The sequence below is a fragment of the Salmo salar genome, chromosome 24, assembly GCF_965601325.2.
Source record: "Salmo salar chromosome 24, fSalSal1, whole genome shotgun sequence".
NCBI lineage: Eukaryota > Metazoa > Chordata > Actinopteri > Salmoniformes > Salmonidae > Salmo > Salmo salar.
In genome coordinates, this window is record NC_138314.1 from 26,097,573 (window position 1) to 26,114,126 (window position 16,554).

At 42.7% G+C, this 16,554-nt stretch overlaps 1 protein-coding gene across 1 annotated transcript in view; it reads left to right on the plus strand.

Annotated features, from left to right (window-relative positions):
* Positions 1–7,887: 7,887 nt before the first annotated feature.
* Positions 7,888–16,554, plus strand: part of LOC106585483 (stalled ribosome sensor GCN1) — a 38,181-nt gene continuing 29,514 nt past the window's right edge. The window contains exons 1-22 of the mRNA XM_014171737.3: positions 7,888–7,952; positions 8,737–8,839; positions 8,951–9,014; positions 9,107–9,238; positions 9,382–9,490; positions 9,713–9,811; positions 9,953–10,087; positions 10,180–10,248; positions 10,414–10,522; positions 10,627–10,701; positions 10,787–10,915; positions 11,022–11,072; positions 11,180–11,278; positions 11,363–11,536; positions 11,685–11,837; positions 11,960–12,052; positions 12,241–12,316; positions 12,434–12,593; positions 12,798–12,987; positions 13,729–13,853; positions 14,046–14,224; positions 14,388–14,481. Of these exons, the coding sequence (XP_014027212.3) occupies positions 7,935–7,952; positions 8,737–8,839; positions 8,951–9,014; positions 9,107–9,238; positions 9,382–9,490; positions 9,713–9,811; positions 9,953–10,087; positions 10,180–10,248; positions 10,414–10,522; positions 10,627–10,701; positions 10,787–10,915; positions 11,022–11,072; positions 11,180–11,278; positions 11,363–11,536; positions 11,685–11,837; positions 11,960–12,052; positions 12,241–12,316; positions 12,434–12,593; positions 12,798–12,987; positions 13,729–13,853; positions 14,046–14,224; positions 14,388–14,481 (2,436 nt within the window). The 5' untranslated portion in view covers positions 7,888–7,934. The remainder of the gene's footprint in view (positions 7,953–8,736; positions 8,840–8,950; positions 9,015–9,106; positions 9,239–9,381; positions 9,491–9,712; positions 9,812–9,952; positions 10,088–10,179; positions 10,249–10,413; positions 10,523–10,626; positions 10,702–10,786; positions 10,916–11,021; positions 11,073–11,179; positions 11,279–11,362; positions 11,537–11,684; positions 11,838–11,959; positions 12,053–12,240; positions 12,317–12,433; positions 12,594–12,797; positions 12,988–13,728; positions 13,854–14,045; positions 14,225–14,387; positions 14,482–16,554) is intronic.

Consider the following 16,554-nt stretch of genomic DNA (forward strand, 5'->3'; position numbering starts at 1 on the left):
CTAACAATTGATGGGGCTTTAAGTGAAGATAGTAAAATAATCTCTACCTTTGTAGCTAGTTTTTACAATAATCTTTACAAACTGACTCAATAACAACGACGCTCAGAAATATTTAAGTCTATTATTAATCCAATAACTGTAAATGAGGAAACTGAATGTTCAAGAAGTATAACTATACATTTAATTCATTATTTTTTAAATCCCGGGGCAATGATGGATTAACGGCAGAGTTTCACAAGGCCTTTATACATAATATTATAACATTTCTTCTTGTAATTTAGTTTTCTTCTGGCAGTTGTTTATAAGGCCATTCTTCACAAACTTCTGTCTTATCTAACTTGGCTATAGAAATATAGACACCTGAGTTGCCTAACCCATTTACAGGATTTGTTAACTCTTGAGGTTCCTAGGTTTTGCTTTTAATTTTAATGCACCGTATTGCTGGAACAAAATTCTAAATACATTTCATCTTGATGTTCTGGTGCCATTCGGGCAATTTAAAATATTGATTTGGGACTTATTTGTGAAGGAATGTAACTATTTTTCTGGGTGATTTGTGATGTTTTTGTGCTTGCCATGTATTTTAATGTGTATACAGCATACAGTGCGCTCCAAAAGTATTGGGACAGTGACACATTTGTTTTGGCTCTGTACTCCAGCACTTTGGATTTTAAATGATACAATGACTATGAGCTTAAAGTACAGACTGTCAGCTTTAATTTGAGGGTATAAGAATATAAAATATTGCTAAACACTCATACATTATTGTGAATGCTACCATGATTACAGATAATCCTGAATGAATCTTGAATAATGATGAGTGAGAAAGTTACAGAGGCATAAATATCATACCCCCCCAAAAATGCTAACCTCCCTTGTTATTGTGATGGTGAGAGGTTAGCATGTCTTGGGGGTATGATATTTTTATGTCTGTAACTTTTTCATTCATCATTATTCATGATTCATTCTGGACTACCCGTAATTGTCACATCCTGACCAGTAAAGGGGTCATTTGTAATTGTAGTATGGTCAGGGTGTGGCAGGGGGTGTTTGTTTTGTGTGTTTTGGGGTTTTTGGTTCTAGGGGATTTTGGTTCTAGTTTTCTATTTCTATGTTTCTTTTTCCATGTTTGGCCGAGTATGGTTTCCAATCAGAGGCAGGTGTTTCTCGTTGTCTCTGATTGGAAGCCATACTTAGGCAGCCTGTTTTTACCTTTGGGTTTGTGGGTGGTTGTTTTCCGTTATAGTCTTTGTACCTTACGGAACTGTCGTTTTGTCTTTTGTTTAAGTGTTCACTTTAATCTAAATAAAGAAGATGAGCACTATACCCGCTGCGTTTTGGTCCAATCCTTACGACGCCCATGACAGTAATCATGGTAGCATCCACATTAATGTAGGAGTGTTTAGAAACATATTATACTCTTATTTACAATAAAAGTGATTCTAAAATGACACAATACATTATTTACCATTCATTTCTACTGGACACAAAATAACCTGAAACACAACCAAAACAAACAGCAAATACATCCAACAAGTTTGTAGAGTGACAAGCTTAATGTAATCATTGCGTGCTAGAAATATGGTATAGAGGTCCTGGATGGCAGAAAGCTTGGTCCCAGTGATGTACTGGGCCATACGCACTACCATCTGTAGTGCCTTGCGGTCGTAGGCCGATCAGTTGCCATACCAGGCAGTGATGGAACCCGTCAGGATGCTCTCGATGGTGCAGCTGTAACACCTTTTGAGGATCCCAGGACCCATGCCAAATCTTTTCAGTCTCCTGAATTTGTATAGATTTTGTCGTGCCCTCTTCATGACTGTCTTGGTGTGCTTGGACCATGTTAGTTTGTTGGTGATGTGGACGACAAGGAACTTGAAGCTCTCAACCTGCTCCACTACAGCCCCATCAATAAGAATGGGTGCGTCCTCGGTCCTCCTTTTCCTATAGTCCACAATCATCTCCTTTGTCTTGATCACATTGAGGGAGAGGTTGTTGTCCTTGCACCAACTGTCAGGTCTCTGACCTCCTCCCTATAGGCTGTCTCATCGTTGTTGGTGATCACTGTGAACAGGGAGCACAGGAGGGGACTGAGAACGCACCCCTGAGGGGCCCCCGTGTTGAGGATAAGCGTGGCAGATGTGTTGTTACCTACCCTTACCACCTGGGGGCGGCCCGTCAGGAAGGCCAGGATCCAGTTGCAGAGGGAGGTGTTCAGTCCCAGGGTCCTTAGCTTAGTGATGAGCTTTGAGGGCACTATTGTGTTGAACGCTGAGCTGTAGTCAATGAATAGCATGTTCACATAGGTGTTCCTTTTGTCCAGGTGTGAAAGAGCAGTGTGGAGTGCAATAGAGATTGCATCATTTGTGGATCTGATGCGGCGGTATGCAAATTGGAGTGGGTCTAGGGTTTCTGGGATAATGGTGTTGATGTGAGCCATGACCAGCCTTTCAACGCCCTTCATGGCCACATATGTGAGTGCTATGGGTCGGTAGTCATTTAGGCAGGTTACCTTAGTGTTCTTGGACACATGGACTATGGTGGTCTGCTTGAAACATGTTGGTATTACAGACTCAGACAGGGAGAGTTTGAAAATGTCAGTGAAGACACTTGCCAGTTGGTCAGCGCATGCTCGGAGTACACGTCCTGGTAATTCGTCTGGCCCTGCGGCCTAGTGAATGTTGACCTGTTTAAAGGTCTTACTCACATTGGCTGTGGAGAGTGTGATCACACCATTGTCCGTAACAGCTGATGCTCTCATGCATGTTTCAGTGTTACTTGCCTCGAAGCGAGCATATAAGTTATTTAGCTCATCTGGTAGGCTTGTGTCACTGGGCAGTTCTCGGCTGTGCTTCCCTTTGTAGTCTGTGATAGTTTGCAAGCCCTGCCACATCCGACGAGCGTTGGAGCCGGTGTAGTATCATTTGATCTTATTCCTGTATTGATGCTTTGCCTGTTCGATGGTTCGTCGGAGGGCATAGCGGGATTTCTTATAAGTGTCCGGGTTAGAGTCCTGCTCCTTGACAGCGGCAGCTCTACCCTTTAGCTCAGTGCGAATGTTGCCTGTAGTCCATGGCTTCTGGTTAAGGTATGCACGTACAGTCACTGTGGGGACGACATCATCAATGCACTTATTGATGAAGCCAGTGACTGATGTGGTGTACTCCTCAATGCCATCGGAAGAATCCCGGAACATATTCCAGTCTGTGCTAGCAAAACAGTCCTGTAGTTTAGCATCTGCTTCAACTAACCACTTTTTTATAGACCGAGTCACCGGTGCTTCCCGCTTAAATTTTTGCTCGTAAGCAGGAATCAGGAGGATAGAATTATGGTCAGATTTGCCAAATGGAGGGCGAGGGAGAGCTTTGCACACGTCTCTGTGTGTGGAGTAATGGTGGTCTTTAGAAACCCTTTAGAAACAAACTGTTGTCATTACAGATCCATCACTTGTAAATTCAAAGATAGTAATTAACAGTGTCTCAATTATTGATTAAAAAATGCAATAATTCATTAATTAGTGAAGCTTTTCCTGACAGTGTTGTTCCAATAGAAAAGGGTATGTGGAACTTGCTATGTGTTGTAAATTGGCCGAAGGTATGGACTTTATCATACACATATGTGCTCAGAAACAAAGTGAGGGAAACACTCTTTGAAAGAACTCATAGATGTTAGCCATCCAATGAAAGTATTTGTATGTTGAGGAGAAATGTACATTTCGTCAATCTGGGACAGAACCACTTTGTTTTTCCAATGTGTGTATATCCCTATGTTCTGGGTGGAACTTCGGCTGTGTAAAAGATTTGTTAGGGACATCCATCTGCAAGCTTGTGATGTTATTTTTGTTTTTGATAGTCCAAGATTCTCTGCTAACGAAAAGAATGTGATGAATTTTATTATAATTTTTATAAAATATTATATCTATAAATGTCACGTCCTGACCAGCAGAGGGCGTAATTGTGTTAGTCTTGGTCAGGATGTGGCAGGTGGTTTGTGTTTGTTAAATGTTGTGTTGGTGATTGGGACTTCCAATTGAAGGCAGGTGTGTTGAGTTGCCTTTGATTGGAAGTCCTATATAGGTGTGTGTGTTTTTCTTTGGGGTTGTGGGTGGTTGTCCTTGCACTGCATTGTATGTGCCTGCAAGACTGTTGCTGTTGTAAGTACTGTTTATTGTTGTTTTCAAGTGGATGCTTTACGTGTTTTATTTAATAAACATGAGTGTCCACAATCCCGCTGCGCCTTGGTCCTCTTCTCTCCATGACAACTTCTGTGACAATAAAATGAATTTTTTAGAAGAAACCATCCTATTCAATATTTTTTAAGGTAGATATAAATAATTACCTTGCCATATTCAAATCAAATTTTATTGGTCACGTACACATGGTTAGCAGATGTTATTGAGAGTGTAGCAAAATGCTTATGCTTCTTGATCAACAGCGCAGCAGTAACTAACAGGTAATATCTAACAATTCCTCAACAAAACCTAATATCTAACAAATTCCACAACAAAACCTAATACACACAATCTAGTAAAGGAATGGGATGTGAATATATAAGTATAAAATATATGGATGAGCAGTGACAGAGCGGCTAAGATGCAATAGATTGTAAAGAATAGATAGTGAACGATACAGTATATACATATGAGATGAGTAATGCGAGATATGTGAACATTCTTAAAGTGGCATTCTTAAACCTGTTAGGGACAGACGTTCCGCTAGCGGAACGCCTCACCAATATCCAATGGTATAGAGTGGCGTGAATTACAAATACCTAAAAAATGCAAAAACTTCAATTTCTCAAACATATGACTATTTTACACCATTTTAAAGACAAAACTCTCCTTTAACTAACCACATTGTCCGATTTCAAAAAGGCTTTACAACGAAAACAAAACATTAGATTATGTCAGGAGAGTACCCTCCCAAAAATAATCACACAGCCATTTTCAAAGCAAGCTTATATGTCACAAAAACCAAAACCACAGCTAAATGCAGCACTAACCTTTGATGATCTTCATCAGATGACACTCCTAGGACATTATGTTATACAATACATGCATGTTTTGTTCAATCAAGTTCATATTTATATTAAAAAAACAGCTTTTTACATTAGCATGTGATGTTCAGAACGAGCATACCCACCGCAAACTTCCGGGGGAATTTACAAAATTACTCATGATAAACGTTCACAAAAAACATAACAATTATTTTAAGAATTATAGATACAGAACTCCTTTATGCAATCGCGGTGTCACATTTTAAAATAGCTTTTCGGTGAAAGCACATTTTGCAATATTCTGAGTAGATAGCCCGGCCATCACGGCTAGCTAATTTGACACCCACCAAGTTTGGCTCTCACCAAACTCAGATTTACTATAAGAAAAATTGGATTACCTTTGCTGTTCTTCGTCAGAATGCACTCCCAGGACTTCTACTTCAACAACAAATGTTGTTTTGGTTCGAAATAATCCATAGTTATATCCAAATAGCTCCGTTTTGTTCGTGCGTTCAAGTCACTATCCGAAGGGTGACACGCCGGCGCATTTCGTGACAAAAAATGTCAAAATATTCCATTACCGTACTTCGAAGCATGTCAAACGCTGTTTAAAATCAATTTTTATGCGATTTTTCTCGTAAATTAGCGATAATATTCCAACCGGGCGACGTTGTGTTCATTCAAACACTGAAAGAAAAAAATGGAGTCCTCTCGTGCATGCGCGCGCCTCAGTGTCATTGTTCTCAGAAGGACCACTCACAAAAACTGGAGAGCTCTCATTCCACTTTCTGGCACCTTCCTAGAGCCAATGGAAGCCTTAGAAAATGTCACGTTACAGCAGAGATGCTGTATTTTTGATAGAGATGCCCTAGAAGGAGAACAAATTGTCAGGCAGGGCACTTCCTGTATAGAATCTTCTCAGGTTTTGGCCTGCCATATGAGTTCTGTTATACTCACAGACACCATTCAAACAGTTTTAGAAACTTTAGAGTGTTTTCTACTAATCTACTAATTATATACATATTCTAGTTTCTGGGCAGGAGTAGTAACCAGATTAAATCGGGTACGTTTTTTATCCGGCCGTGAAAATACTGCCCCCTATCCCAAACAGGTTAAAGTGGCATTATTAAAGTGACTAGTTTTCCATTTATTAAAGTGGCCAATGATATCAAGTCTGTAGGTAGGCAGCCGCCTCTCTGTGTTAGTGGTGGCTGTTTAACAATCTGATGGCCTTGAGATAGAAGCTGTTTTTCAATCTCTGTCCCAGCTTTGATGTACCTGTACTGACCTCGCCTTCTGGATGGTAGCGGGGTGAACAGGTAGTGGCTCGGGTGGTTATTGTCCTTGATGATCTTTTTGCCTTCCTGTTGTAGATGATGCGTTGTGCAGACCACACAACCCTCTGGAGAGCCCTGCGGTTGTGGCCGGCGCAGTTACCGTACCAGGCCGTGATTCAGCCCGACAGGATGCTCTCAATTGTGCACCTGTAAAAGTTAGTGAGGGTTTTCGGTGATAAGCCAAATTTTTTCGGTCTCCTGAGGTTGAAGAGGCGCTGTTGCGCCTTCTTCGCCACACTGTCTGTGTGGGTGGACCATTTCAGTTTGTTGGTGATATGTACACCGAGGAACTTAAAACTGTCCACCTTCTCCACTGCTGTCCCATCGATGTGGATGGGGTGTGCTCCCTTTGCTGTTTCCTAAAGTCCAAGATCATCTCTTTTGTTTTGCTGACATTGAGTGAGAGGTTATTTTCCTGACAGCACACTCCGAAGGCCCTCACCTCCTCCCTTTAGGCTGTCTCGTCGTTGTTGGTAATCAAGCCGAGGCGTGCATGCAGTCGTGGGTGAACAGGGAGTACAGGAGAGGACTGAGAACGCACCCTTGTGGGATTGAGGATCAGCGGAGTGGAGATGTTGTTTCCTACCTTCACCATCTGGGGGCGACCTGTCAGGAAGTCCAGGACCCAGTTGCACAGTGCGGGGTCGAGACCCAGGGTCTCAAGCTTAATGTTGAGTTTGGAGGGTACTATGGTGTTGAATGCTGAGCTGTAGTCAATGAACAGCATTCTTACATTGGTATTTCTCTTGTCCAGATGGGATAGGGCAGTGTGCAGTGTGATGACTATTGCATCGTCTGTGTACCTATTTTGGCGGTAAGCAAATTGGTGTGGGTCTAGGGTAACAGGTAGGGTGGAGGTGATATGATCCATGTCTAGTCTCTCAAAGCACTACATGATGACACAAGTGAGTGCTATGGGGCGATGGTAATTTAGTTCAGTTACCTTAGCTTTCTTGGGAGACTGGGATAGGGATTGATTGAATATGTCTGTAAACACACCAGCCAGCTGTGCAGACACATGCTCTGAGGACGTTGCTAGGGATGCCGTCTGGGCCGGCCATGGAGAAAGAGAGCCCAACAGTCTTTGGTAGCGGTCAGTGTCGGTGGCACTGTATTGTCCTCAAAGCGCGCAAAGAAGTTGTTTAATTTGTCTGGGAGCAAGACATATTAAATACTATGCTCTGTAAGAATAAGAAGGTGATGAAATCAAGGGGCACAACTTTCACTTGGGGGGAATAATGTCCTCCCCACTTCTAAAACCAAACTTGCGCCCCTGGCGAAATCAACTGATACTCTTAAGCTTTTCAAATGTCTTTGAATGTAAAAGCCCTGTATGTGTTTCTGTATTTGTGCTTTCTGTTTGTTTGTGACGTTTGTGTTACAAAAATCTATACATCTCTCTTAAAGATTGTAACACATTTTAATTTGTATCCTTCAAACAGTATGGAATTTCAAATATTTTTATTTATTTAAAAATGACATAATATAATAATAAAATAAACAAACAAACAAAAAAACAGTACTTACTGTCCTTGAAGTGATGATCACTCGTATCATGAACCGGAAGTGACTATAAGTTCTCCCTAGTTTGAGACCGGCAAGATGGCAGCGGACACGCAGGTTTGTGTCGCTGATGTTTAAAATGGTGCTGATTCCTCCTCGAGGATTTGTCAACAACATACTGCTGACAAGGAAGATATGATATGAGGGATAATTCATTTATTGTGGCTGCCTGTAGGGTTTCCCGTAAAATAAATGATTTAAACATTGTCCAGCTGGCTAAGCTAGCTAGCTAACCGTTACCTGGCTAGTACAGAGTGCTGACGTTAGCCATAGGTAGCATAAATATAGTAGCCAGCTAACTAGCAGTACGTGGCTAACTAGCTAGTCAGTTTTCTCGTGGTGACCAAATCCGTTGTTTTAGATTAATCGAAACACCAACTAGATGAGTAGGTTTCAGCCAGCCTAGTTTATAATTTATTTAGCAGTTAGCGACAATGAAGCATTTCATGAAGTTGTTCTTTGTTGGCAACAGACAATTTTAGGTAGAACATATACTATACAGTACTTGTTTGCTAGCTATTATGAGAAGCCAAACACGACTGTCTTCTGAATGGCATATTGTATTTGGTGACCACACCTCAGTATCCAGAAATTTGCTCAATTAAATGTTTTAATTGTTATGGGTGGTCTGATCACTTTTTGCCTGATGATGCCATAAAAATCTCTGAAGATATGTTTTCCATCTTGATAAATTGAAGACTAATTACAAAGTTACATCTTCAATCAGTGTGACATTTTTGAATATTCAGTACTATTGTTTCAAATGATTGACTTTATCCTAGATGCACACATTGCCAGGCGGCTTTCATTTGATTTTGGATGTCTGTGTGTATTGCACCAGGTTTCGGACACACTGAAGAAATTTGCTGTGAAAGTGACCACAGCCAGTGTAAGCGAGCGTAAGGAGATTCTTGGCGAACTGAAACAGTGTATTAGCGGCAAAGGTGAGGAGATCGATGCCCATGTAGTTAGTATAATTTGTTTATTTTCTGCTCTCACTCTGTTTATTTTTTGTCTTGGATTGTCAAATTAAAGCAATGTGTATGTCCTTATAGAGCTACCAGAGCCAGCCATCAAAGGGCTATGCAAGCTCTTCTGTCTCACTCCACACAGATACAGGTAGGTGCCCTTAGCCTACTGCTCTTCAGTATTCCCCAGTTATTGATTTGTTGGAAGTGTGTGTTGAGAGTTAAATGACATGTCTTCTCTAGGGATGCTGCATCTCGACGAGCTCTCCTCTCCGTCATTGGCCTACTGGCTGAGTCTCAACCTGAAATCCTAGCAACCAGCCTCCTTCACTGCCTCCTCAACTGTGGCGTCATCAGCAAGAATGGAGCACCCAGGTAGGACTTGGGGATAGGAATAGGGCTAAGACTAAATGCTTTGTATACATTTTACAGTGAGTTCTGTGAAATATTGTACTAATTTCACCACATACAGAATACCTTATTTGTGTTCCCTGTCCATCTTGTTATGGTGTTGTCAGTAAGAGCACAGGCTCGGCTGCCTTCACCGGGCTGGCCTGGACCTGCCTGTTGGTTCGCTCTGTGTTCTTGGCTCCAGAGAAAAGAGTGTGCCCCATCTGGAAGAAACTGGTAAGTGAGCAAGGAATCAGACACTGCTTATAGAAGCCATGCCTTTCACCTCCCAGCAATCACTATTTACATATATACTGTGAAACGATTTCGGCATGAATTTAGATGTCGTCAATTCCACACAGGTGATGGGATGTTAGATTTGGTTGTATAGGGACTTGTTAAGCCCTACTACTGTTTCTGCATCCACCCATCCATGCTTCACTATCTTTCCTCTGACAGGTGGAGGTACAGAGTTTACTGCTGGCTGAAGTGGTGGGAGGGGCTCAAGCAACAGCACTGAAGTCAACCCTGAAGAACCTGAACCACCTATGGAAAAAGGTAAGGGAGGTGTGGGGTTGGTATTCAAGGAACGCCAGACGGTTATAAGGAATATTTGGACACTGTCATCGTGGTCCAGTGTAAAATCTATATATTGGATTTGCTATGATTTAAATGCTTGTCTCTGCTGTTTTTCTCCAGAACCCTGGCCTGGCGGATCAGTATATAAGCACACTGTTGAGTCTGGAGCAGAACCCCAGCTCACTGGCTCTGCTGGGGGTGTGTCTGGACTTTTGCACAACTAACAAAGACATGGCCACTGTAGAGAAACACAAGGTGAGTCTTATTTGAATTCAATTAGATGAAAAATATTTCTATATAATAATAAAAAATCTATATCTGTAACCAAGCCTCTATTTTGTTTTTAGAGTGCCATATTGGACCTGTATATGAAGGCAGTCCTCATGAGCAAGACTAGACCACACCAACACCTATTGGTGAGTGGCGCTGGACTGGCCCTGAAACTGCTTTTGTCAGTGAGACCCAAAGATTGGAATTCACAACCTAAAGACCTCCCATAGCCACAATTTGATGTGTATTGCAAAATATGGGTATTAGTGCTAAAACTTCTTCTCTGTAATGTGTTTTGTGTTCCTCTGCAGGACAAGAGTGGTTCCTTGCTGCGCCATGTCTCCCACTCTGAGTTCAAGGAGCTGCTGCTGCCTGCCCTGCAGAAGGCCATGCTCCGCAGCCCAGAGAACGCCATGCAGAGTGAGTACAGTAGCTAATATCACAATCAAACACAATGTTGTGTATATTACCTACTATGTATTGTAGTTTTGTCCTTTCAAGATATAATTTCCTCTCTCCTTCAGCCGTCTCCTGTCTACTGGCTTCAGTGACTCTTGACCTCAGTCAGTATGCCATGGATATTGGAAAAGGCATTGCAAGTAAGTCAGGCCTTTATATGTAGAAATGTAGCTTTTTGAGGATGTTTCTCTCTCTATGTGTGTGTAACCAGGTTGTGTGTTTCAGGTCAGCTGAAGGCCAATAATCCCCAGCTGATGGAGCAGGCAGTGCAGGCCATGCGGAACCTGGCCAAGCAGTGTAGTGACCCTAGCGCTGTACAGGATGTCATCACACACCTCTTCAGCATCCTGGGAGGCAAGGACAACTCACTTTACTATGACCTAAGAAACATTTGAGCACACATAGCACAACACCCAAGTGTAAAGTATGTTTTTGCACTAACAGAACTGTGTATTTTCAGGGTCAGAGGGGAAGCTCACAGCGTTCGGCCAGAAGATGAGTGTGCTGTCAGGTAGCGTGGTCACTATTCTTCTGTCCTTCATAACCCACACTTAGTGTGTAGTCTTGCAGACCGATGGATGTTGTTTTTTAACCCTGGTTTTGACTTGTTCTGTCCAGGTATCGGCAGCTGCAGCCATCATGCTGTGTCGGGCACCTCCAGCCAAACTCTCAGCTCTACAGTCGCTGTGCTGTTCATCCCTTATCTGCAACAAGAAGGTAAGAACTATCTCTCATTCCTTCCTCCTTCTCAATCCCTTCATCCATAGAGAGAGGTGCTCATGTTGTGTTTCTGTCTGTCAGTCCATGAGGGGACCTTGGTGCACGCAGTGGCTATGCTGTCTCAGTGGAGTGGGCGGCTGACGGTGGAGGTCCCCAAGGCTCTGCTGGACTGGTTCAAGAAGGCCTTCACCCTCAAGACCTCCACCTCTCCTGTCCGCCACGCATACCTGCAGGCCATGCTGGGGGCTTTCAAAGGTTAGTTAGTCACAGGCACTGGGCAACTGTTACCTGTGTGTCTGTGAGCTTGTCTTTGAAATGAAATAACTTGTCTGCGTGTATTGATCCAGTTCTACGGAATGCAGGATGCACAGAATCACAGCCCTGCCCTCTCTCTCCTCTCCAGGGGACACTCTGGGACAGGTCTCTGACCTCGTGCCCCTCCTTCTCCAGACAGTTGAGAAGGCTGCGGCCCAGAACTCCCAGCATGCTCTGCTCTCAGAGGGCGTGGCTGCTGCTGTTCTCCTGAGTCGACTGTCTCTGCTGGAGACCCAGACAGGTGAGAGAATTTAGGATCATGACACCCCATAATTATTGAATGTTGAGGTTCCCAGTAGGGGACAGTGCCCTTGTTCATCAGTTTAGAGACTGATAGAATGGTGTGTTTTGTTGTTACTGCAGAGGCCAAGTTGGCTGTCTTCTGGACCCTGATCCTGGATGAGAAGAAACCTTTATTCACCACAGAGAAGTTCCTCTCCCAGGCCAGTGAGGAAGGTGAGGCATAATAAACAAACAGTACACAAAACACTAATGCAGACTGTCAGTAATCGCGCAAGTGTCAAGATATGGGACGATATTGAGTATTACATTTGACATTTTAGTCATTTAGCAGACGCTCTTATCCAGAGCGACTTACATTAGTGAATGTATACATTTCATACATTAAATCTCTTTCACCCCAGCATTGTGCACAGTGATACAGCTGTGTGAGAGAATTTTCTTGGACCACTCCCACCGACTCACCAACGGCAAATCACCGTGAGTGATTGTTTTACTGTCTCAGTCGCTCTGAATTTGTATCAGCATTTTGCGTAACACATTTCCACGTTTAGTACTCTGTAGGTGTTGACTCTTTCTGCTCTCCTCACCTGTCAGGATGTACCACCGTGCCACTGTGGCGGTGCTGCTGTCTCGTAGTTGGCGTGTGCGGAAGCGGGCACAGCAGACCGTGAAGAAGCTGCTCTCCTCCCTGGGCGGCTCCGGGCTGGCCCACGGCCTTCTGGGAGAACTAAGAGTGGTCATCAACAAACACAAGGTACGAATAGTTGACTGTGAGGCACTAAGAATTTTTATAGATTTGTAGTTGCAGGTCTCACCTCAGTGGTACTATAAACTAGTAATGACTGACTTTAAATTGGGATGTTAAGTACAAATATTTTAATTGTATTTGTAGTGTAATATGAATCTCTACATTATCCCTTTGTCATTGACTATATACTGTGTCTTTGTCTTTCCCCAGGTGTTGCCTCAGGAGGTGCTGCAGACAGAGTCAGGGGAGTTGTCTGAGGTGGGCAAGGCCTACAGTCCCCCCCGTGTCCTGCTGGAGGCGCTGGGTGTGGTGTGCTCTGTGGCCGGCCAGTGGAACGACACAGCCGAGGCTGACAAGATTGCCATGGAGATCCTGGTCGTCACCCACCATCCCTCCATAGGTCTGTTCGTTTACTTGTTACTGCGCTCCACAGCATCTTTCACACTGCAGTTTGTATGAACTAGGGATGGGCAAGGTTCATCAAATATCTGAACGGATGTTAGTATTTGATTACGTGAGTGTTAATTTAGCAAGATTTATTTTTTTATATATATTTATTTTTTAGGCCTATTTTATCAAAAGCTTTGTTTAAATTATTTTACATGGATAAACCATGACATTTGAAGTGATTAATTTAATAAACTTTAGAATGTAGTTTTTATAACTGTGCGTTGAGCTACTGCTCCACATTTAACCCTCCAGGCTGCCCTGACATCGGTATGCTATTTTCCCCACTTCAAATAGCAGTTACATGCGCTCACCTAACGTTTCCACAACACCTGACACAGATCAATGCAAAACACTCTTAACATTTCATGTTTTAGTTTTGTATTAACACTTGCAGTGTTTTAAAATGATATGCAGAATCTTTTTGTAACAATCAGTTCTATCATGGCAAATCTTCTTTCGTTGTTGCTGTTAGCCAAACTACTGGAGAAAAGCAGCATGGCTCCTGTTTACCTCTGCCATGTGCATTTGCATCGTTCTGATTGGTCAAGATTCAATAGCAAAGAGCTTTTCTTTTTTTGAATTTCGATTATTTGGATTTCTGAACAATGATGATATTACTTGAAATGCCCATCCCTAGTATAAACCCACTACTAGTACTGACATCTTTCCCCCCTCCTCTCCGATGATGCAGTTGAAGCTCGACCCGGTTTCTGGCCGTACCTGCTGTCCAGCATGAACATCAAGGCCGACGAGTTCATAGACAAGAACCTGGATGACATTCTGCCACGGCTGTTGCAGGCCAACGCTGACAATCAGGTCAGAACATAGTTTACATATTGACATCCTTACATCAGATGTACACATACAATACACATACATACTTACACTCACAGCCAAGGGATGGTTGAGGCCTACATTTGCTCTCGGTGATTGGATGAGACAAGCCTATGGTCCAACTTGTCATGTACTCTTATTGGCTGACTGATGGTCGTCCTCTTGTTTCACCAGGCTATAAGGAATGCGGTCGGTGCCCTGTCCGGTCTCTCTCCCATCAAGCTGCTGCCACGGGTGATGGAGCATGTGACACAGTGGCTGTCCAATCCGGCGCTGCGGCAGGTCACCAGGGAGGAGTATGCCATCATGCTCACCCCTGAGGGAGAGCTGTATGACAAGAGCATCATCCAGAGGTAGGACACTAATACAGTGTAAGAGCTGTTCTGTGGGTTTCACATTGTAGTCAGCAAGAATGCTTATCATTGTTTCAAAGACCTTGGCTATGTTGATTTCTTAGTTAAACGCAACAAAGGCTTGTTTCAACATTTCATTCTCTTCCTCCCGTGTCCTGTGCAGTGCCCAGCAGGAGAGCACTAAGAAGGGCAACATGAAGAGGGAGAACAAGGCCTACTCGTATAAGGAACAGATCATAGAGCTTGAGCTGCAAGAGGTGAGACTATGGGGGGCTATGATTGATAAACTAGATGGAGAGAGGATTGTTAACTGTTGCACTCCTACCTCTTACCTTATTACTGTACAGTGCCTTCAGAAAAATATTCACACCCCTTGACTTTTTCCACATTTTGTTGTTACACCCTGAATTTAAAATGGATTCAATTTAGATAAAAATAATTCACTGGTACACACAATACTCCATAATGTCAAAGTGGAATTATGTCCCTCAGTCGAGCAGTGAATTTCAAACACAGATTCAACCACAAAGGCCAGGGAGGTTTTCCAGTGCTTCGCAAAGAAGGGAACATATTGGTAGATGGGTATAAATCAAAAAGCAAACATTGAATATCCCTTTGAGCATGGTTAAGTTAATTACACTGTGGATGGTGTATCAATATACCCAGTCACTACAATTTTTTAAATGTAACTTTTATTTAACTAGGCAAGTCAGTTAAGAACAAATTCTTATTTACAATGACGGCCTACTAAAAAGGCAAAAGGCCTCCGGCAGGGCCTGGGATTAAAAAATAATAATGATACAATATAAATATAGGACAAAACACACATCACACCAAGAGAGACAACACTACATAAAGAGAGACCTAAGACGACAACATAGCAAGGCAGCAACACATGACAACACAGCATGGTAACAACATAACAACAACATGGTACAAACATTATTGGGCACAGTCAACAGCACAAAGGTCAAGGAAGATACCGGTGTACTTCTTAACTCCGTAGCCAGAGAGGAATGAAACTGCTCAGGGATTTCACCACGAGGCCAATGGTACATTTAAAACGGTTAGAGCAGTGGTGACCAGCCATTTCTGAGTCAAGATCACTTTCACAGTCAAAAAGCAAGCTGAGATCTACTGCTCAGATGTATTTTTTTACATTAACCTCACACAAAGAGTTTAATAGGAATGAGGTTTGGGCAGTAGGCCTAATACATTATCACAGCATATTAGATATATGATTGGCCTGCCAATATTGTTAATCAGACCATATTATTTTCAAAACTCGAGCTTTGATAACAAAATAGATCAGTTGGTTTAGCACTTGTGAGGCACTGTGGAGCATGAATTGAAATCATTTGCTTTTTTATTTTACTGGACTGATGGAACCTGCATCTGATGGTCAACGAGGTCAAATCACGGCGTCCGTGATCTTCAGGTCGAAAAATCGGAGCTCTAGAAAGATCCGAGTTTCCGACTTTGAATTCCGAGTTGGATGACGGTTCAAAACAACTTTTCACAACCGCTTCTCACAGTCCCTGCTCTCTCCTTCCCTTCCTCCAGTGAGACTGATCAGAGAGAGGGGACGCCGTTTTCTACCTGTTGGCGAAACTCATGTCGCACCGCATCTGCCTCATGCACAAATTCATGTTGTTCCTATGATCAGAGAAAGTTAAATATTCCTTAATATCGACACAACGAGCTGCTAATAATAATAAAACGTAGGGCTATCGATACTCGGCTACTCATTCATTGCAGCTGCAGCCCAAGCGGAAATACGGAGAAGTGTGTTTTGTTATAGTGTTAATAGTAATAACTCAGTCATAAAAACAGCAGCTCTTTGCTGTATCCGTTGACAGTCTCTCTGTGGTCGTGGTTTTAAAAGTGATTAAATCTTACGTAGGCTAGTAGCCTATTAAACGTGGCTGTGGCCAGGGTCATGGAAGCTCTGTAACCATAGTGATTTGAGCTATCCGATTGGGCAGCACAGTAGGTGCTCTAGATTGTCACAGATTTGCCGGTGTGCCGGACTTCAGAATCAAGTGCACCTACCGGCAACAGCTCAACACAATTTTAAAATATGAGCGCAAGCCTCGCTCGTTGGCTTTCTACAGAAATATTTGATGATGGACTAGGAATGCCTTGAAGGTTGACGACCACTGGGTTAGAGTTGAATGGCTCTGATAGGACTGAAGATAGATCAACAACATTGTATTTACTCCACAATACTTACCTGATTGAGACAGTAAAAGTGAATCCTGTACAGAATAAAAATATTCCAAAACGTCAGTGGTTGAAAAAACAACAACAATTGTCATACTTCAGTTAAA